Source organism: Anas platyrhynchos, chromosome 2 (genome assembly GCF_047663525.1).
Source record: "Anas platyrhynchos isolate ZD024472 breed Pekin duck chromosome 2, IASCAAS_PekinDuck_T2T, whole genome shotgun sequence".
Classification (NCBI taxonomy): domain Eukaryota; kingdom Metazoa; phylum Chordata; class Aves; order Anseriformes; family Anatidae; genus Anas; species Anas platyrhynchos.
Genome location: NC_092588.1, coordinates 62,668,400 through 62,690,565, shown reverse-complemented (window position 1 = coordinate 62,690,565; position 22,166 = coordinate 62,668,400). Strand labels below are relative to the sequence as shown.

General features: G+C 43.4%; 1 protein-coding gene across 6 annotated transcripts in view; it reads right to left on the bottom strand.

Annotated features, from left to right (window-relative positions):
* Positions 1 to 21,018, bottom strand: part of CARMIL1 (capping protein regulator and myosin 1 linker 1) — a 183,478-nt gene extending 162,460 nt beyond the window's left edge. For 2 of the 6 annotated variants that reach the window (XM_038174389.2, XM_038174391.2), the window contains exons 1-3: positions 20,469 to 21,013; positions 16,837 to 16,934; positions 1,513 to 1,593 (exon numbers count right to left, since the gene is read on the bottom strand). In XM_038174389.2, the coding sequence (XP_038030317.1) occupies positions 1,513 to 1,593; positions 16,837 to 16,934; positions 20,469 to 20,508 (219 nt within the window). In that variant the 5' untranslated portion in view covers positions 20,509 to 21,013. Of the gene's footprint in view, positions 1 to 1,512; positions 1,594 to 16,836; positions 16,935 to 20,468 lie in introns of all 6 variants that reach the window. The other 4 variants (XM_072034847.1, XM_072034848.1, XM_038174390.2 and 1 more) reach the window with 4 other exon arrangements.
* Between the last annotated feature and the right edge of the window lie 1,148 nt (positions 21,019 to 22,166).

Genomic DNA, 22,166 nt, shown 5'->3' with positions numbered 1-22,166 from the left:
AAAAAAAAAAAAAAAACATATTCCAAGATATGAAGTTTGATATCATGTGCAAGCAAATCATACAGATCTGATAAGAAATATTAGTATTTTGAAAGCAGAAGGAAATCCTACATTAGCATAAGAGAAAAAAATATTTAACTATAGATTATTTATTTGTCCCAGTCAGTGGGTATGCCTGCCTTGAATACCCCAACATATCACAGCTCATCAGGACAGCGCACAGACACTTGAAGTTTCCCTGCAAAGAGAATGCAGAGCTTATCACATGGGCTTCACTGGGGAAGCACAGACCGGGAAGTACTGAGCTACACCACAGTCACCTACGTGATGAGAGCACAGACTTAGTGTTGAAAGAGGAGTATTTAAAAAAAGAGTTGGCTTGTCAAGCCCAACTCAAACTGCATTTTTGCTTGATATGTGTTTTCCCAGCTGCACAGTAAGAGTCTTTCCAAAAGAGTCTGCCTTCTTATGAAAATAAACAGCTGCTGAAAGCTCCCAGTATCATTTATGTCTCTAGGTTTGAAGATCTTATCCCCTTGTCATTAAACCATCCCCCTCGCTCCATCCATCTAATCATGTTTGAATCTCGTATGGAAAAAAAGCCAGCAACCACAAAAATATATATATTTTTGTTTGTTTGTTTGGGAATGTGGGGAAAGACCCAAGGTATACGCCCAGCATGAATGGGTATAAGAGGATTTATGTGATGGCTACAGTAAACTGACAGCCCCGTTTGATTATTGGATGCTGCTGGCTAGAGATTTTTGTGCATATAAATATATATTTGTAGATGTATACATCTTCACATGAGTATTTAATGCTATTAAATAATCTTACTTATCATTCACTCCTTTATCAATATACTTCTCAGAGCTTATGTTCAGGCATTTTTATTATCATTAAATCCAAAGAAATGATTGCAACAGCAGACATGACTGCCAATATGACCTGAGGTAACAGATTATCCTTCTGGCTTTCTGTCACTAGAAACAGACATTATAAATGAGCGCATGACAGGTCCTGGCTCCCTAAATCTTCACCCATAAACACAACAGCTAAAGCACAGTATAATTCAAGAGTTAATGCCATCCTCATGTACTCTGACATAATGGCATCAGAAGCACAAAAATAGAAAAAAGGTTGGGTGTTTTTTTCAAGTTTTAATTTGTTCACGATCATTTCCCACCATGTGAAAAAAAAAAAAAAAAGGCAGAGAGAACAGAAGAAAAGCAGCAAAAATCTTAGCAAAGTCTCATTTTTAGAGAACAAGGCTAAGCCAACAACTACACACCATTCTCAGCAAGTATCAACAGCCATACAGGCTGGTATTCTCACACAATCCCACACTCCTTCTACAAATCTTTGAGAAACAGCATTCACTGAAAAAGCACTGGCAGAAACGACAGTGGGGCTTTGCCCATATGAGCCTTCACAGGAGATGAACACTAATATTCACACCAGAAATGCTTCCAGCATCAAGTTTGGGTGTGGAAACGAAGTTCAGACAATTACCCAATAAGTCACAGTCAAGCATCTGAACAGTGGGTTCTGCACATATGTCTGAGATTTCCAAGGAAGAGGTGTTAAATCCACCTGAAAAACAAACACCATGGCATTTCTGTAAACACATAACCAGCTGGAGGAAGTAAGGCTACACGTCTATCCAATCCTTTATCTGTTGCAGATGGCGCACACGGTTCCAGTTAGAGCTCCCAAAACTTGCATGGCTTTTGCAGCACTAAAACAAAGAGGAAAGCTTGATCCTATGCCTTGGAAACAAGGCTTCCCAGTAGATCTAGCAAAGAGGAAAGAGCCTGCACCCGATAATTGTGTTTAAGGCACTGAACAGTATTCCTTAGGAGACGGAGGCAGTGGTACATTGGTACCTACCAAAAGCCAGGGTCCTTAGCCACACACTTCCCCAGGAATCCCACATATCTTCTCTAAGGAGACATTATGGCCCAGAAGGAACCATCTGACAGCTTCAATGCTGGGTTGGGGGCCAGAAGTTTACCACTCCAAAGGAGTAGAAACCTTTTTCTGGTGTCCAGCTTGGTTTACAGCATTTTGAGGAGACCTGCACACCAGCACACCACCTGCCTTGCTCATGGCTGATCCTGTGGCTATTTCATCAGCTCTTTCACCAAGACTCAGCCAGGTAGGAGTGAAGCCATGGCACAGAAAAGATGAACACAGCAGAGACTGGATAAAACCCATGTTTGAGGCATGGGTAGACTTCATTCCTTGCACTTCTTTACTAATAAGGGCCATAAAAACATTTAGCATGTAGCCTGATCAAGTTCACCAAAGCCACTTGAGCTCCATCACCTTCTTTTCATCTTCTGTTAGCCCAATTAGGGAGACACTAGTTGACCCCTACTCTGAAAAAAAGGAAAGTATGTCTCTCCATCCTGGCTTTGTGCAGAAGGACAAGGTTCACAGCTACAGTCTGTCGAGTACAGAAAACAAGAGGGAGACTGGCTCGACTGTGAGTAATTCCTCTGGCCTTGATCTCCCTTTCCTTAGCCTTTTTTTTTTTTTTTTCCTTTTTTGAAATATTCCCCACACAGCCTCCCATCTGCTTCTTTGCTCCTTTGCTCTTTTCTGGGGGACAAGTCAGTTCTTCCACTGCTAGATATTCCGACAGGAAAACTGCTGTCTCAGGTCACTGCTGGTGTTACATCCAACTGCCTGAGAAGTCCTGAGGCTACCTCCCTTGACCCAAGAGAAGAATCTTACAAAAAGGTCTCAAATGGGATATTTTAAAGGCAAATACAAACACACATGTGAAGACTGAGCTAAATTCACCACGGCTATATTTTCCAAGAAAAATCAGCACCAAAAAGTCTATATTTAGAAAGGGATCTTCTCATAGATTAATGATTAACTCTGTTCTTCCCCCTTTGGATCAAAAGCTGGTGCCCTGGATTAGCACCAGGTATGGTTATTGCTCCCAAACACTGGAATGTTCATCTAAGAAAGAACAAATAAAAAGGCTCTGTATAATGCAAGAAAAATGAGTCAGAACATGCTCAATAAAAACAGAAAGACAAGCCAGAGCTTACACAAGATAGAATTTAGGAAGGAAATACAAAGCCTCCGTTTGTTTGTTGGTCTCAAACAATTATAGAGGTTAAAATAAATCAAAAAACCTGTAACACTGGATGTCTAAACCACGTACTTCAAAATTAAAATTTCAGAAAGCTCAGACCTTTGTAGCTCATGCCAGTAAAGCATGACCTTTAGATATATGCAGTGCATGTGTTCTTCATGGGGATTGCATACAAGCTACCTTAATACAGAAGTACATATACCAGTACATATTACATAGTGTGAACTCTCATTTATCATAGAGACACAGTATATTATCAGACCTCTAGGAACATTTTCAAACATGAAGTATTCATGTTCCAGTGCTTAACAGAAATCTGGAAACATCTAGGACTCCATTTTTACATGAATCCACTGCTTAAAGGATGGGGCAGAGCCACTCTCCCAGCCTTTTAAGTAGTCTGCTGTGAAGAGCACTTCAGTGGAAAGCAGAATTACACAGTATTTGCATTTAAAAAAAATAATAACAACCCTTCCAGACTCTCAGTGGAGGTTCTTGGGTTCAGCCAGAGTGAAAGGGATTTTATAGCACTTGTCAAGCAGAAAGCATGTGTTCAATAATGAATAAACGAAGCAGATAGAGCTACAAGAAGTCAGCAGCACAGAAGGTGAGCCAGGCTACGGGATTTCACAGCATGTGGCGACAGGGGGCTGTGCTCTGGCTGAAACAAATGGGCAATCCAGAACCTGCTGACACGCTCGCTGTCTGTGGAAACCACACGTGTAGCAACCGAACGTCATCTTCATGCAAGAGGCAACATGCTGGGCTCAGAATATTTTATTGTATTGCCTCTTATTTCAGTTACTCTATTGATCTGAAAATAAAATAAGAGTGTAACTATCTTTGAAATGTGTATAATCTTTGTGTGTTTGTTGGCTAACATATAATAAACCGGCTCTTTAAGACACTGTCCAATCTAAAACACCAGTATGCATAACATTATGTACATTGGTATATCTTCACGGGAGGGGTGGTTATTAAGCACACTTAAAAGCTCAACATTAATTTTACGCATGAACTCTGCCTACAGGAGGGGAAAAACATCAATATCCCCATTTCAGACGCTTGAAAGCAACCTTGTCACACAGTGATAGACTGATAACAGCAAACCATTAGGTATTTTTACCTCCGTGTAATGCTAAAAATCAGCTCAGGACAGATTTTCCATTACATGGGATTTAAAAAAAAATAAATAAAAAAATAGAAAAGGAGTATATTCTTACACTAGCAGCTTAACGCTGCTGCCAGAAGCTACTGTAACCCAGATACTAAATTTCCTCCTGTCAATGCAGCCACAGTGCCCTAAGCATTAACCTAATGCCGAGTCCAACTGGCTTGGCTCCACCATGCACCAACAGATCCACTAATCCTCCGGCTGCGCACAAAACCCTGAACAGAGCAATCTGATCCACTCCTCACCCTGCAGCTCCAGGCTCCAAACGCTACCTGGGAGTGCTCTAGACTTACACCAGGAGAGATGAGAGCTCAGAAACCAGAATTGGGTTTTGGGCACATCTTGAGCAGATGCTGTTCAACCTACCTGAGCAGATGGCTTACACAGAAACTGCAGAAGAAGCGTGGCAGATCAGCGTTTAATGGATTTCCACTGCCCAAGTTTAAACTATGGCAGGACAAATTCCACGTGACCACATTTTTGGGGGGTTTGTTCTCTCAGACAAAGCAATCAGATTATCCAAAGGTCAATTATGAAAATCCCCCTGCTTCCCAAGGGAGGGCCATCTGATAGCAATGACTGTAAAGCTGTAAACTTACTCAGTGTCCTTAAAGATACGAGATGGCAAGAACTGTGCTGCACCAAACAACTCAGATAACTTCCCAAAGATGCATCTAGACCCTATGCGTTTTAGGGATTTTCTCATCATGCTTTGTTATTTTAACAAAATAAAAAATAAAAAATCTGTTATTTTGGGGGTGTTCAAGGAAAGGTTGGACCTGGTGCTTAGGAACATGGTTTAGTGGGAGACGTGGGTAATAGGGTGATGGTTGGACCAGATGATCCTGAAGGTCTCTTCCAACCTTAATGATTCCTTGACTCAAGACTTAATGCAGAGAGCAGGACCTCAAAGTTAATGCCCAGCTTGAAACACAGTTTTGGGGGAAGGAGGAGCAGCACTGTAGAAGGTCTCTCATGTATTTTGAGTGGTTCTGAGACCTTCCTTCAATTTCCTATATTTACCACAATGTTATTCCTACAGAAATAAAGGCCATGCAGTTCATCATACTCACAAAAACTTTTCTTTCAAAGGTAACTATGATGGTGTAAATAAACAAAGGTAGAGAAATAACAGCCTTTTATCAAAGGATTTCAAATTACTTTACTGAGAACGAAAGCCCTGTGAGAATGGTACATTATTTAGAAGCAGTCCCTTTGCCTGATCCATGGAAAACCTATTTCAAGAGCGCACAAAAACATAAGAACAACTGAGGCGACTTGCTTAATTCCTGCCAGCCTGAAAGTCTGATGTCTGTGCCAGCTCTTCCCCTGTGTTCCAGGAAAAGCTGCTATTACCACTTCAGAAACAGTGACACAGGGAGGCAGAGAAAGTTATTCCTCTCCTTTTTGCCAGTTCTGTCAGGCTGTATATCCCCTTTTGCACAAACTGAGACTTTTTTTTTCTGTTTCCCAAAAAAAAAAAAAAAAAGAAATTACTGATAAAACTTAATAAAATCGGATGAAGATTATCTGGCAAAACACTTCTGATGTTGGCTCCCCATAGGGTATGCACAATGAAACGGATGGTGAGAAAATGCAGCCCTTCTGATAAAACTCCCTGACTTAATTCTTTGGTGCTCTGAAAAAGCAGCACCGCTAGCGAATGCCTCGTTCCCATCCAGCCCTAAAGTCAGGCAGCACCGTGCAGATTCGTGCATCTGGCAAGAGAGATGTCTAGCGGCGTTATGGAAGGATTTGTGCAAGCAGAGGCACCTCCTCCTTCTGCGTGGTCCCATCTCTTCCACCTCTCCTGGGCTCTGGCACACAGACAAGGTTACACAAGGAACGGCTGTGAACTTCGTGATATGTGGGTTACTCCACAGCAAAGCTTTCTCTGTAGCACATCTCGAGGTGTAAGCGTGATGGCAGAACTTCTCTCGTTAGGATCTGAGCAACCCTGACACCACACTGCATTTACTCAGCTGGAGAGCACCAGGTAGCTCTGGCTACGGCACCAGGGAAGGCAAGAAAATGTGGTCCTTAATACTCAGTGTCGAGCACAAATGCACCGACCTCCTTTTCAGCAAGCTCAATGCTGCTTGTGGAAGAAGGGAGAGACACCATCAGCACCATACAAATCATATCCTGAGGAGCTGGGGAAAACTGTAACACTAGGAGAGGTGAAAAAGGAGGCAGAGTAGCTGGCTTGCCAATGTTTCCTTAAATCATGCACATATCCTTAAAGACAGTCTTGATTTTAAACAATTATCTGCAACATTTTCTTTATGACAAGAGTAAAAAGGCCCCCACAAAAGAAAAACAACATAATGAGTACCCTAAAATAAGCAATGCAAGATAAAAATAGAAAAAGAAAAAAGAAAAAAAAAAGAAAAAACAGAACAGTAATTTGGGTAAACTTGTTAACCATTCAGGTTGAACAAAGACCTACTAAAATTGCATTAGGGCTACACTTGCGATAAATTAATACCGTACAAAAACCTGCAGGATTTTAATTTCACACAATTTCACGCACATATAAACACCAGCAGATCGATCTAATCATGTTATGGGAAGTACTTAGGATAAAAATTCAGTAAAAGGATAGCGTTACACTGGAAATAGCTCACGACACTAACTCAATCTTCAGCTGTTGTATTTTGGGCTGTTTTCAAATTATTTAACAGGGAAAATGTATTCTGAAAGCTTCCAAAAAGCATCTACTAAGTTTAATAAATCTTTGCTGATAAAGATCACAGTTTAACAATGAGAGGTCAAAAAGGCAAGGTGTTTTCAGTGTTGGCAATAATCCTGCAGCTACCTAACATCTGATTTGAATATGCAAATGTGAAAAGTTGAGTCCTGTGTGTCTTACCGTTTTCAACAGCATTTAGTGCAGGCAAAAAAAACAGCAGCAGTTTCCAACTGAAACAAAACATATGTCTCTGTTGGCCATTTCTGAAGACTTTTCTTAGCATTTGGCTAAAGACTGAACACCACTCTTCCCCAGATAACCAGCTTTTCCAAGCCAGTTGAGGTACCTATAAGAAGTCTGAGTGGCATTCAGCAGCTCTTGCAGTGTTCCTACATGGTGCAGCCAAGCAAGTAAGTGGCAGAAAAGTGGCTGTGAAATCCTTTGTGAGGGAAATGGTACAGACTGCATAAGGTGCAGTTAAATTCATTGTCAAAAAATTTAGAAAAATGTCTTCCCAAAGCAAAGAAAGATCTATAAGAATTGTGTATCTCAACACTCTACTCACAGAGGAAACCATTTTAAAACTATTTCACAATATTTCAGACTGCTGTGGCACTATCAATATTATCTCTGTGACCCCAGCATTATCCCTGTAAGGAAAGGAAACAAAAGTGGGGAAATACACCGCTGGGAAAATGGTGATGCTAGTGTAAGTGGAGGGGCAGGCTAAAAAGCAAACATGAGCCCTGAGAGCAATCTACACATATAAAAGTTTTCAGGGACTTGCTGAAGCAGAGACGGAAGGACAGCAAAGAGGGAGATGGAAAGGGAGTATAAAGACAGCAGTAGTGAATGCAACAAGTATACAAAGCATACAGGGATATGCTTCACAAAATCTGCAGGCATTCCAGCACCTTTGTGAAATGAGAGAACGGAAAGCCCAGAGCACAAACCCTGCTTTTCTGATACTTGCAAGGTACAGACGTGAACAGTGATGCAGTCAAAAAACTATTCTTTATATTTAAAATACATTTTTCATGTTACATTTTTAAAAATAATAATATAAAATATGTAATTTAGTTGTGGAGTATGAATGAACTTACCGAGATGTCAGAAATTATTTCTCATCAATGCATCAGTGCCTTACAAAGTTAGCATTTCCTCAAATATTTACTGGCAGCATTGTAAAGACCAGGAAAAAAAAAAATCTTCAGCTGCAGTTTGCTGCAGTACAAATCCAAACAAACATTGTCCTACCTTCACTGCTCCACACCTAAGCCTCCTCCAGCTCTGCATCTGCAGAGGCTCACTGGCTTGAAGACAGTATCATTCTCAAGCACCAGGCTCAAGTGCTTGTTAAGGGATGAGCCTTGGAAAGGTTTCCCCTTTATCAATAGCTCTGTATGAATAGTTTCAGTCTTGCTAATGGCCTTGGAGGCAGAGAGAGAGAAGCCTTTTCATTCAGAGGTCAACCCTGAACAAACACAGCAGTGCCCTGTCTCCCGATTCAGATAAGGGTCAACAGCCATTCATTTCCCCTAATCAGATCCGAGTAGAAACTTGCTCTGTCGCAACTATATTACCTTCCTGTTTTCCTCCCAGGCCCCAGGAATAAGTAGGTATTGATAGCTGAGCTCAAATCCATGTTTCATGAAGCACTACAGAAGCAGAGGATTGGCAAAATGTTATGCACAAGCGTGGGATGCTGTTCAATCAGAGATCTGAGGAGGTGTTTATAGGAAGAGGCACATACCTGAAGCACTTATTTCATAAATATGTGCCTCTGGCATGTTTCTTCCAGGCATTCAGGAGCATGACATGGAAATGGCTTGTTCCAGGTGACCTCAACCCCCTAAGCAGCAGCTATTAGAGACCTTCCAGTGACCCTAAAAGGCCTTGCAGGCTGCCTGGTGCTAACCGCTGTGCTAACTGCACAGAGGGGAAAAAGTTAAATGAAGTTATTGACCCATCTAAAAAGCAAAGCATAGACACCTCTGGGAAAAACAAACAAACAAACAAAACCAATGCAGGACAGAACTCTTAAAGGGAAAGAAGACCTAGACCCAGCCTTAATGATGTTGTTCTCCATCCCTATTTGCGTACTCTTCTAAGCTCATCCTCCTGTCACACAGGCCTTCTACTACATCTTCTACATCATCTGGTGTTTTGCACCAACCAAATGAAGAAACTTGCTTCATTCGCTGATGTTAAAATCCCAACCTGCAGATATCTGGACCTTACTCTGCTACCCTGGCTCCCCAAACCTGAGCAGGCCAATTAATTTTGTTAAGCTTATTTCAGGAGTGCTGGGTTATCAGGCCCTAGCTTTTGTAATTAAATTTTCATAGCAATAGCTTGTCATCTTAACTGTTCGAATTAAGGAACCTATCATTAACCAAAAGATACCACTCACACGTTATGGCAGAGTGGGTGTTATGGAGATAAAGAGCGATTAGAAAGGGCAAAAATCAGCCTGGGGACCGTGGCAGCAATACGGAGCGCATTTAGCAGCAATTATATTTAACAAATAATTTTACATCTTGAGCCTGTAATTACTTTACACTGAATTAAATTACCATCACCACAAGGACAAAAAAAAAAAAAAGCAGAACTGTAGGTGATCCAAAGTAAATATTTTAATAAACAGAAAAAATTGGTGATGTTCACCAATTCTTCCACCACAACAATGGCTGAAGAGAGGGGCTCAGAGCAATAAGAAATATTTTTCACCATGTGGTGCACTAGCTTTTCAATTAGCAGCCTTTCTAGCCTTTTTCAAGCTTACTTCATCCTCCTCCACTCAGAGTAAAATGAACCACATTCCATGTGCGAGATGCACTGCTCTTTGAGTATCTCCAGGCAGACTAAACAAGCCACGAGATATTTAAAAATACACACACCACAGACAAGCTTTTTGCATTTGTATTGGTCCATCTAATAACATGCATTCTGTTCCCTTCCAAGGCTTTCCTTTCTTGATAAAGCAGCCATCAGTAGAGCAGAGTGACAGAGACGAGAAGTTGACCCTAATGCTCATTTTCTATTTTTTCAGTTCCAGCTTTTTGGAAATTATATGTAATATTCACTCTTCTGCCACTTTTATGCACCGATTTCAATGCAAATCCTTGCTTAGAAAGATTCCATTTCATAAATAATGGTGGCAGGGAGTCAGGCACTCTAGAAACAAAAGTACATTAGCAAACCACTTTGGTACATTATATATTCAGTAAAAGAAGTGGAAAGAGTATGATGGTTTAAAAATCACATTGGTTTATTGGATTATGAAAAATTGATAGAAGAAAAGATCCTATGAACCATTCAGAGCCATAGTGGAGTCCTGCTTCGCACCACTCCTATTTTCCTGACAGCTGGTAGAGCTGTGAACTGACAACCAGAAGCCACTGAAAGTGAGGTGATCCTCCTTCCAGGACACAGATAAGGGCATGTGCATGCAGGTGAGCACAAAGTACCTGAGACAGAACAAAGGCAGCTGCTTTCCAGGCAAGTGAAAGCTGAGTCACCTTTTCTTACCTTTTTCTATATGTACCAGTTGTCCAACATTAAAGACGATGAGTGCAAGCAAGCTGCTCTTCTGATACAGTCGTAACACTATCCTCCCAAAGTGTGTGCTACAGAGAATATAAGAATATACCAAACTCTCAGTGAGCAAGATATCTATGCTTGAACCAGTGTCAAAGAAAGCATACAACTCTAGGCAGAGCTGCACTCAAAAGGACACAGAAGTGCCAGGACTGTAGAAATCCACATTTTCGCTTGGGTAGACAAAGAAAAAGGACTGTTTCAGTTTGGTCAAAGGCCAATTTAATTAAAAGAGTAGATTGCACCTTAGCCTTAAGGCAGACAGACATGAGGGAAAGGAGCAGAATGTCCAAGCACTGCCTCACATTTTATTCATATTGTTATTATACTAAAAAGCTATACAAGTGTGTCAACACTGATTTAAACACAAGACACACTGTTCCACCTGCAGTGGGTGTTTTCAGTGAGGGAGAGGCTAGAAATAAGGAAGGTGAGGAGGGAGAACAAAACTGGAAGCATAAGCAGAGACTGAGGAGATAAATGCAATTCCCAGCCTCACAAACCCAAAGCAAAAGTCTGCGTTCCTCTCCACTTGGTTAATTGCATTGACTGGTCAATTTCCCTTCCTGCAAGTGGAAACATCTCAAGAAAGATGATTTTAACATTTGCATGCACTATCAGAGCATGAGAATGTTACACTTGTAAAACCTCACAAAGGTTAAAAAGGGACACTATAGATCAGTGTACAATGTATATGTAGATTTACTTAAAACATAGACAGAAATGATTATTTTTTAAAACACTTCCTTTTTGGGGACTACGTACAACCACATTAACAAATTTATATACAACTGCATTAATAAACAAACTGCATAATACAACTAGATTATTGAATTCGCTTTCCAGAGAACTTTACTCTTAGTATTTCAGTTTTCTGTAGTGATTTTTTGAATTGAAGACAATTCAAGTGCTTTTGAAGAGACCCCCTGTAAATTGATTAAAATATATTTTTATGTATTTTTGATTATTCTACCTCATTTTATTTAGACTTTCTGACATAAGGGATGTACCAACACCTACTTCATGTCATCTTCATAAAAACACACTTCAGATATGTCATAACACTCAGTGTTCAGGGCACAGAAGAGGAAACACCATTATTCTACAAGAATGTCCATATTTAAGATCATTATCACACACCAGCTGTCATGATATAACTTGTGAGATCACACACATTTTATGTAAAACTAACCTTGGACAACCCTGTAAGCTTCATGCTCTTAGAGATTTAATATGAGTGAATATTTTAAAGGCAATACACCTAAACAGATATAGAATCTCTATTCAAATAAATTATCATTGATGGATTAAGACAAAAAGATGAGCAATGGGAAACTAACGCCAGAGCTTTTCATCCCAAAATAGTTTTGGCAGTGCAAAACATTACTGCCTCCACGCAGAGATTGCTATCCTTATAGCTTGTGTGAGCTGCTGTGCCTGTTCAGCTTTTCTCAGCTACTTCAGTAAAGTCAGCCAAGTTGTTAAAGCAGCCACACGGTCGGTGCACAAGATGCCCATAACTGCTCCTTTAAAAGTAAATACAGGTACATCTTTTTAATAGAATTTCACTCTGTACATGCGACTCTGTAGAAGTAGAACATGAAATCTTAGGTCCTGTGCACACAATAAATATAAACCTTTTTGACAGGATTCAACTAGAAATTTTGCTTTAGAAGACCACGGCAACATATGCCCCAAAGAAAGTGACAAGGGCATACAAATTATTCCCAGTAAATCCATATTGGGCATACAGAACATTTCAAGGAGAGCCACCTGCCAAGGCAACTGTCGTGGTTCCAGAAGCAGCACTGTGATATTTTAACAAGGGGAATGTAAACGACCTGGGGCAGCAGCGTAACTGAGACTCCTCAATGGGATTTCCTAATAAAGTGTTCTTGGTAACTACATCACATCACACTACTCTGACCTTAAGGTTAAGAAAACACTGGAAAAAAAAAAAAACAAAAACAAAACAAAAACAAACAAACAAACAACAAAAAAAAAAAACACAAGCACATATACAACAGACCCGCCATACAGGAAGCATGGTCATTTGCAGTATGTATGAAATGCCAATATTTCTTCATCTTTAATATCTAAAATTGTTTTATTTTCAAAAGAAAAACAAATCTAAAACAAAACTATGCTACAATTGCTCCCTTTTATTAATAATAAAGAAAGAAAAAGTAAAAGGACCCTGGAATTTTTACCTGTTATGAATCCCTCCTAAAAATGTAAGTATTTTATAATTAGCTGATCAGATGTATTTAACATGCTGCCTTTATCTTACAATTTCAACTTCTCAATGATTGCTATTAATTACAGTAAGTATAACAGGAATGAATTGCAATGGGAAATATCCAGCAAAACACTATACAGATAGCTTTGGTGTTGAGGAGGAAAAAAGTAACATCACAAACAGTGAAATTAAGAAGCCCCATTTCCCACCAGGGTTTGTCTGTGGGTGATAATCCGATAAACACCAAAGCCTCTGGATTAATAAACAACACAACATTTATGGACAGGGCACTCTGCGAGATCCCTTAGGGTGCCAAAACATGGGGCCCTTAGGGTGAATAAGCATGAAGTTTCTCTTCTTTTTCTGACTGTTTTTTTTCCACAAAACCCACAGTGTTATCATCACAACTTAGACCTCTACACATCCACCAGCTTTGGCTGAAACCAGCCACGATGCCCAGAAGTTGTCAGTGTGAGGAGAAACACATCAGCCACTGGACATGATGCCTTAAGCCTTGTTCTCAGAGAAACCATGTTTAAACAAAAGGAAAAAAAAATATATCCCACAAGACCAAAGCAATTGTCAACATGATTACAAGACGCTATTGATTTTAACCCAGTAAGCCTACTTTGCAAGAATCCTATTGACCCAGAAGAAGCGATGGCTGCCCTTGCAACAGTGCTCAGCCTTACACACAGGGCCACACGGGTTATTTCCTGATCCTCCCTCTGGGCAGCTCTGCTCTACTAGAGCAATATAAAGAAGACTTGTTGAGGGCTGGGGTTTCACCCTAATTGCTTGAGGACTGATCTGAAGCCCATTCAGAGTGGTTGTTGGTTTTTCAAGTCGGTTATTGACTTTTCAGGGTTGGACTCCAGTTTGCGGCCTGCACACCTGTGGCCAGACACAACGCCACAAATCAGTCAGTTAAGCCGCCCGCCATGTTTATTGGTTTGTATCATTATGACTAACTGAAAAGGTAAATAACTCCAAATTGAGATTACTGAGGCAGCAAGCTTGCTGTGCAGTGATAAACCAGTCTTACTTCAAAACTCCCAAGTCATAAAATTCCAGACTCTGACACCCAAAGTTGAGATCCTAAAGCCACCTTAAGGCATGCATGGATGTTATCTACCAACGTCACTGTCTTAACATGGGAAACTCATTTTAAACAACATCAATTTTCTTTTTGCAATTTTCTCTTTAGAGAAATTTCCATCTTAATAATCAGAGGAATTTGCTAGAGTAGAGTGACTTGACTGGATAGTTATATCCATATTCCAGCACTTTGCATCTTGAATATACCGTGAACAACAGGGCCAGAGGTCAAATGTTTCTACAGTTATCTGCAAAAAGCAGCAATTTTTAAAAAATCTTCCTTTCTCAAGTGTCACTCATTTTGCTGGAGTTTCCTAGGAAGAAAGGATGAGAGATCATTCAACCTCTACGATCATCCTCTTCTAAAATCTTGAGTACATTCCAAAACAGCGCTGGGGTTAGCTAGACCACGAGCAACTGGCATTTTCTACTTCATAAGTGCTGGACCCAATGCATGCTAACAGATTTGCTTGTAAACACACAGCTACTAATACAATTTTAATCTAAATCTTAAAACAATTAATTGCTACACATGAACTCAAGAGGCCATGCTCAGAAGAATATTAACAATTCAGAAGTAAGCTCCCAGGTGTCAAGCAGTGCTGGCACGAAGGTTGGCCACGGAATCGCGTTTGAGCCTTGTGGTACGTGCACTTAAGGATATAGTATTTAATCGTGGAAGTGTTTTTGCTGCCAACATTTTATTCAGGATTCAGTTTGCATGCTTGGTCAAGGCACAGCATTCAGTAGCCACTTTTACCTGCATTGGACAGCACACAGCCATATGCGTTATTTGCTGAGTACTGTTAAATCCTAGGTTGGATTACAAATTTCTCAGCTTTATTGGGCGCTTTCCAATGGTGTTTAGCATTAAGCACCCACATATATTTGAAGTAAGGTCATTTATTTTCAGTAACTTTTGAGGATAGGAGGGTTCATCTCCTCTGTGTCACATGCAAGAAACGACAGTCTGTAGACACAGTAAGGCCTAAAAGTCTCCACTAATTTGAGGTACCCAACTTAAGGTGTCACTGATGTCATTTTTTCAGAGTGCTCCGCTTCTCAGAGAACTCTGTTCTCAAAAGAAACCATAGCCTCTACTGGCCTCAGCCACTGCAGAGAACGCTCAGCACTTCTGCAAAGAAAACCACGTAAAATAAAGACGCACACATGCAGTCAAAGAAACACTGTAAAAAAAAAAAAATTACATTAGTGATTTGTACAGCTTCACACAGGGACTCTGAAGCCGAAGAAAACATGAAATCCAACCCCAGCAGTCAACTGTCAATTTTCCTAACCATGAAAGCATTCTCTTTTTCCTTGCAACATAAGTCCTCTGCATGGTTGTATCAGAGAACAAATGGTTCTACTGGACAACAACCCCCTTCATATTCTTGAAAGACTTATCCTGTACACAGGAGGCATCATGCAAGCATACAAGAACTGCTCAAAAAACTTGTGAACCCCTTAAAGAGGTTCTTTCCCTTTCAGTATCTCTCCAGCCATAAAAGGTTAAAGTCTGACACCTGAGAGCTTAGGAGATGACTGAGAAAAATGATCTGAGTCGTCACATTTAGACATTTTACTGCTGAGCAGTACATCCCTCAGAAGCTTCACTGAGGATTCAGAACTTGACATTCTTTTGGTCCCATCAGATCAGAACAGTACTACAGTATTTCCACAGTGTATTTCACTATTGATATCAGTAATGATTCGGAATAAGCCAAAAAGTCAATCAAGTGTTACTGCTTCAGTGAAACTGTCAGCCTTCCCTCTACACGTGGCTTTCAAATAAACAGAGATGATCAATCAACATTCAAATACTCAACCTATTTCCAGTAGAGAAACAAACTGTTAACCCAGGAGCTATAAATAAAATGGGTAGATATTACGCAGAAAATATTTCAAATTCCATAAGTAGCTGCTCTCACTTGAAGGTAGGCCATTATCAACAGTCTTACCGCCCTAGGACAAGCAACGTGTATTTTCTGAAGATAATTCAGAACTGATTAATTAGTTGCTTCTTTTAATAAGAAAACACAACATTGACATGGGGAAGGTACCTAAAATCTCAAACAAAGTCTTGGCAATGAAATTTTCAAACATACAATAGCATTCTTATTAACACAAAGCACCAAATTTCAAACATCTTGCAAAGTATTATAGCAGCATTGTAGTTATTTGCATTTGTTATTCTCCTGATAGAGAGGTATCAAAGGAAAGAAGAAATGAAGTTCCATCTCTTTTTGCATACCCAAGTATTCAAGATAGTATGCACGCATACCAGCTCATTACTGCAGCTCTCTTCTTATCAAAAGAGGCCAGCAAAACTATTCTTGAGAAAACAGGAAAGCATGCTTCACTGAGATTAATCTGACACTTTCCCCCACTACAGTTTTAGGAATGACAATGGAAGATCCCACACAGTAAGCATTTCTTTTAAAACGCAGATAATGACTCAGAGAATACTAAAAAGTACAAATAGTCATTTGACTTTAAGAAGCACAACAGCTTTACAATTATTCTTCCCCATGTAACAGCTTCAAGAGATTCTCAAAAGATAAATAATTCTACATGCTTCATTTTGCATTTCTTGTCCACTCAAAATTCCTATTGATGTAGATGGGAAACCTCATCAGCAAAGGCATCAAATTATTGTAGAATAGGTTCTAATAATAAGTAGTCTTAGCATCAATCCACACCATACCCTAAACCCTGAAGAATAACTCAGTGATAAACATGTGTGCGTACACGTGCATACCACACACCAACTTGCTATGCAGGCTAGCAAGGAAGTAAGAGGTATGTGAATCTTACAGTACAACAAAAGTTCAAAGAATCTTTCAAGAGGAGAATTGATGCCTTCTGAGAATATACTGGCTTTTCCTCCACAAATTGTATCACTCAGTCTACTTACTCACCAATATTTTGTTCTCCACTTTATCTCCCTTGGTTTCCAGCTTTACTTTCTTCTTGACCGAAATTTTGATTTTCCTCCCAATAACATCCCTGGCACTTTCTGAAATAAAAGAAAACACCTTGATTAAACACTTTTATTGTCAATATGAGAAGGAAACACCACAGTCCTGTTTTCAGGAAAACTCACAGCTATGTTGCTCAACTGCTTGCACTCACAGAACTCTCAAGCACACGTAACAGTACTAAACACCAACTAACACAACTTTTGTAAGAAGTACACCATCCACACCATAATTTACTTCTATTACGGTGGGGTTAGAGCTTTCATATGCCAGCATTCTAAACATAATCGCATATTTCTTTCCAGTGCTAGTTACACATCAAAAGCATTCCCAAGACAAGCCCCAGCACCGCTTAGCTCTGCTCAAGGAAAAGAGAGAGAATTCCTCACTTGCTATTATTCGTACCTGGAAAGCTTGCTAAAGCCGATTAACTCCTTGTACTGCAAAGATGCTTGATTTTTATTGTTACTGGGAGAAGGGGGATGATGGATAAACCTAGAGTTTGCACATTTTGTACTTGCACATTCAAGATGCAAAGCCAACCGGTCAGATTTCCAGCCACTAACACCTGACAGCTATGCAGAGGATGCTGTGGACGGCAGCGCTGGTCTCAGCCCAAGTTGCTGTAGGCACCTCACGGTGCCAAAGTTGCATTAATTGCCATAATTTTTTTTATATGTACAGGCATACACACACATAGACAGTCTCTGCCAAGCACCACATGAACCAGCCTTTCCCCTAAAGGCTTGAACCCTGTCCTGAAGGGAACATACACACATGGAATCGTGTCAGAAAGCTTATACAACTGATGTAAGCGGTAGATAAACAGAGGAGCTCATCTGGACGAGCCAATTTGGCACCTTCCACACATTTCACTCCCCAGCCCCCCCAGACAAGGGCTGAGGAAGAAATCTTTTAAACACATTAACCTATTTCCCGCACCACTACTGGAACCTTTAAATGGCAAGTCTCCACCCTCCCTAGACGCACACACTTCGCCCTTGTGCAGAGTAAAGTTTAAAGGCTAAAACCAAAGATAATAGGCTCCTCATAAGGCTTTTAATTACAGAATGCTACTTTTTCCACACAATTTTCAGCCGTTTGCCTGCAAGGCAGAAGGGCACGCAGGACACAAACACGCCTGGTCAGCGCGACTCTCTGCCAGAAAGCGTTCCTTCTGCAAAATCCCAATGTTTTTTTGTTTTTTTTCCCCCAGGAATTTCAATTTTCCTCTCAGGAAACAAAAGCTCCTCGGCAGCAGCGAGCGAGCCCGGAGAAGGCCGTCCCCGAGCGGCGGCAGCCCTGTGGCAGGCTGCCAGCGCGCCCGGCTCCCAGGGCAACTGCTTGGTAGGGAGCCAGGCAGCCAGCTCCCTGAGCAGCCAGGTAAGCAGGGCCCGGGGGAAAGTCCAGCCCCGTCCTCCCTCCCGAGGCAAGCTGTTTTTCCAAAGCTTCCTCTTGCACCAATAACGCCCAGTCCTGCTCTTTCTGTCCCTGGGTGGGAGCTGAGGAGCAAGCTGACCACAGAGCACTTTTCCTAAAGGGAAGCCCGCTCTCCTTGCAGAAGGAAAGGTGCTGTGGGGGTCGCTGCTCCTGTACTTCCACCCCCAGCCTCTGCCTTTTGGTTTCTCCTCTCTGGCAAGCAGGGTATTTCCTCCTCTGGGGAGTGAGACCCACTTCCCTCAGTGTCCCACAGGTGCCACGCAGCAACGGTGAAAAGGACCGCAGGTCGGCAGCTCCGGCACGGCTGGGGAGAGGCCTGGGACCTGCGGCTCGGCCTGGCACCAGGATGCCAGCACCTGCCTGAAAGGGCTGGGGACATTTCTGCACAAAGTTAAGGTTTCAGCTTCACAGGTCTCTCCCGTGTAACCGAGGGCTCTTCCAAACACACTGGCCGCGGGAGGACTTGCAAAGTAGTTTGTCAGATTAAGGAGCACAAAGTTAAGGCTCCACTTCTCACGTACTCACTCATTTTTAACACCTGTGGCTATGACTGCCTATGTTCAGACACCAGCACCTTAGGGGAGCAGATCCAGGTAAGCCAACATTAATACAGAGATTTATTTTGATTTATTTATTTTTTTTTTTTTTAAGACTTCAACCTTCCTGACCTAGCAAAGGTCATGCAGGAAGTGAGTAACAACAAAAACCTGCAGTTCTGACAATTCTCACTCCCGGTTTAATCTCCACACTGTAATCACTACGGTATAAGGCACATCCTTCCGTCCTGTTCCCAAAGCATAGGGTTATTCCAAAAAGTCTGTTTATCAGGTTACATTTTAACATGCAGATGCCAAAATGCTGGGAGAAATCAAACCATCCCACTTGAACTGGCCCACAAGCCCCTAAAGAGCCCTGACAAAATGCAGTGGGTGGGCACAGGGAGCCAGGATTGGGGGTGGGGGGAGGCACTTCTTAAAATCGTCCAAAGCCACTGGAGGATGGGATGCATTGGGATGTTCAGCTTTGCCTTTCTCCTTAATGTGCACTACATCCCCCCTATGGTATAGCAGGGTACAGTGCAGATGCACAACAATTACTATCATGTGTTAGTATCTCAAATGTATTAAAAAAAGAAGAAAAAAAAATCAGTTTTAAACATAGCTCATCACTTCCCAGTAGCCAGGCTACATACTAATGCTAGTAACCCCCCATGGTTTGCACATTAAAAAGACCATAAATAAAGCGATTTTTTCTATACAGAGGAAAAAAATATCTGTGACAAATGCAACTTGCCATACAGATTTTTGCCGATATTTTATAAACACTCAAACTAATTCCCAGCAAAAGCACTGCCTGTAGCAACCAAAGGCACAGCAACAGTGTAAATGAGCTAGGTGATGTTTGTAAGAGCTGCATTCAGTGCAACATGTACCTGGTTGCATGACAAATCTGTTTCCATCTGTCACTGAGGCAGTACTTTAAATTAATTCCAGTGTAGGTGAGAGCTTCGTATTGCCCTTCAACAGGCGACCCGGCGTCTAAAACCCGTGGACGCCTGGCCTGAGCAGAGCAGCTGGATCCTAAAGCATCAGACCTGTTATCCCCAAATGACACCGGTTGCCAGCAGCCCGTATCGCCATGTACTGAGCACTCCCAAGTAGCGATGACAGCATTTTCAGGAGGTCCTCGCCATCAGCCAGCGTTGCTTAAGCACAGACCGTGGAACATGGGGGGGAGTAGGGGGGGAGGTCACCGCATGCAGCCATTAAACTTTAATTACAAATAGCCTCTCGGACGTGCACACAGACGAAAAAAAAATGAGTTTTAAACAAGCCCAGTGGGGTGGGAGGGGGGGAAAAAAAAACATCATGTAACCCCCCCCCCCCGGGCGCAGCTTGGAGGCTGACAGCAGGGCTGCTACCGGCTCTTCCCCACGCGTGTCCCTGCCCCGGGGGACCCCCGGGAGCCCCCCAGGACCCCCACCAGCCTGCACCCCCACTGGAGAGCCCCCCCGGATCCCCCCCGGCTCGGGTCCCCGCAGGCAGCAGCGGGGCCTCGTCCCCCGGCCCTCCCGTCCCCCGGGGAGCCCGCAGCCCCCCCGGTGCCCCCCGCCCGGCACCCCCAGCCCTCACCTATCAGCTCCCGGGGGAGCTCGGAGCTCTCCTCGGCCATGCCGGGCGGCGGGGCTGCTTCAGCGGCTGGCCGCCCCTCCGCAGGGCCGGGCGAGCATGCGAGCCGCGGGGCGGGGGAGAAGGAGGAGGAGGAGGAGGAGGAGGAGGAGGAGGGCGAAGAGGGCTGGCCCTGCGCCGGGGTGCCGTGCGAGAGCGGAGGGAAAAGGGGATGGGGATCTTCAGAGAGCGGCCGGGAGGGGCATTTCCCGGGGAGGAAGCCAGCCCCGAGGCAGGCAGGCAGGCAGGGAGGGAGGGAGGAGAAGAAGGGAGGAGGAGGGAGCCGGGCGGGGGCTGCCCGCCCTCCTTCCCCCTCGCCGCGGCAGGATGAAGGAGGGAGGGATGGATGGAGGGAGGGTGCCCTCCCCCGGCCTCCGCAGCTCCCGAGAGGGGAACCGTGGCGCCCACGGCCGGCAGGGCAGGGGAAGGCAGGGAAATGCAGCCCCCCCAGCCCCCCGGGGTGAGGGGAGGGCGGCCACGGGGGCCACCTGCCGGCCGCCGCCGCTCCCACCCGCAGCACGGCCCCCGGGGAGAGCGGCCATGGCGCGGCCCCCAAGGGTCTCCCGGCCCCAGGCTCCGCTTTGGTCCCTGCTCTCCGCCTCCTTCTCCCTCCAGGCAGGGTCTGGGGTCTGATTTGGGGTCGCCATTGAGGCCCTGGCCCTACTGGGGGGCTCGGGGGGCTGTGGTGATAGCCCAGGCACGACCTGAGTGCAGGTAAATAAATAACTGCGACAACAGCATGAGGGCTGAGCTGCCCGGTCCTTGGCTCGCAGGAAGCCTCTCGCATGGATGAACCGTCTCCTTTTCCACGGTTTGGCTGTGCTGGTGCTGGCTGTTGACAACCCCTGAGCGCCAAGAGGAAGCATTGCAACACTGCTACAGCACCAAGCGCAGATGTTTGCAGCCTGCGCTCGGCCACCGTGAGGTCCCACAGGACACGGTGCTCCATGGACGTGGCCTCTCCAGCCAGCACCACTCAGCACAGGAGCCATGCAGAACCGCCTACGGCAACGAGGTCTCAAGGTCTCGCTGCCGGCCCTCCTCAACAGGTCCTCATCCTCGGCAGATGCATCCTCTGGCCTTGCCCCACAGGAGTGCTCCTTCTCGTGTGTTTCTTTAAAAAAAAAGGTTGACGCTGTAAAGGGAGTGGTTGTAACCATCAAGTCAGCCCTCATTTCCTGCTGCCTGGGAACGAGATCGCCAAGGCTGGGTCGCTTTAAGCCCCGGCGAAGGATAACCTCTGATCCAGAGCTCATCTGCCTCTTCTGCACTCCCCCACCTCGTCTCCACAGGGATGTCACCTGTTATAAGGTGATGCCCTTGTTACAGGTTGTTTAGCAAACGCCTTAGGAGGGGAAAGGCAAGTATCTGGGTTTATGCTAGACTGAAGGAAACCAGAAGCATGCCTCCTTTCCCAGGATCAAAGAAAACCCCACAAATAGCAGTGTTTTGCTTGTTGCACTGTGCCGCTGAGCATTTTTGTTATGTGCAACAGACGCGTTACAGAAACACAGCACGTGAGCTGCCTAATTGCGCCTATAAAAATAAGGGCAGACAGAAGCTCATTGGATGAGGGGAGAGGAAGAGGCTAGGCAGCTCTGGAAATACTTCGGCTTGCTCCTGGTAGCGATGCACAGTTTCAATGAGAAGATCATTTTCACT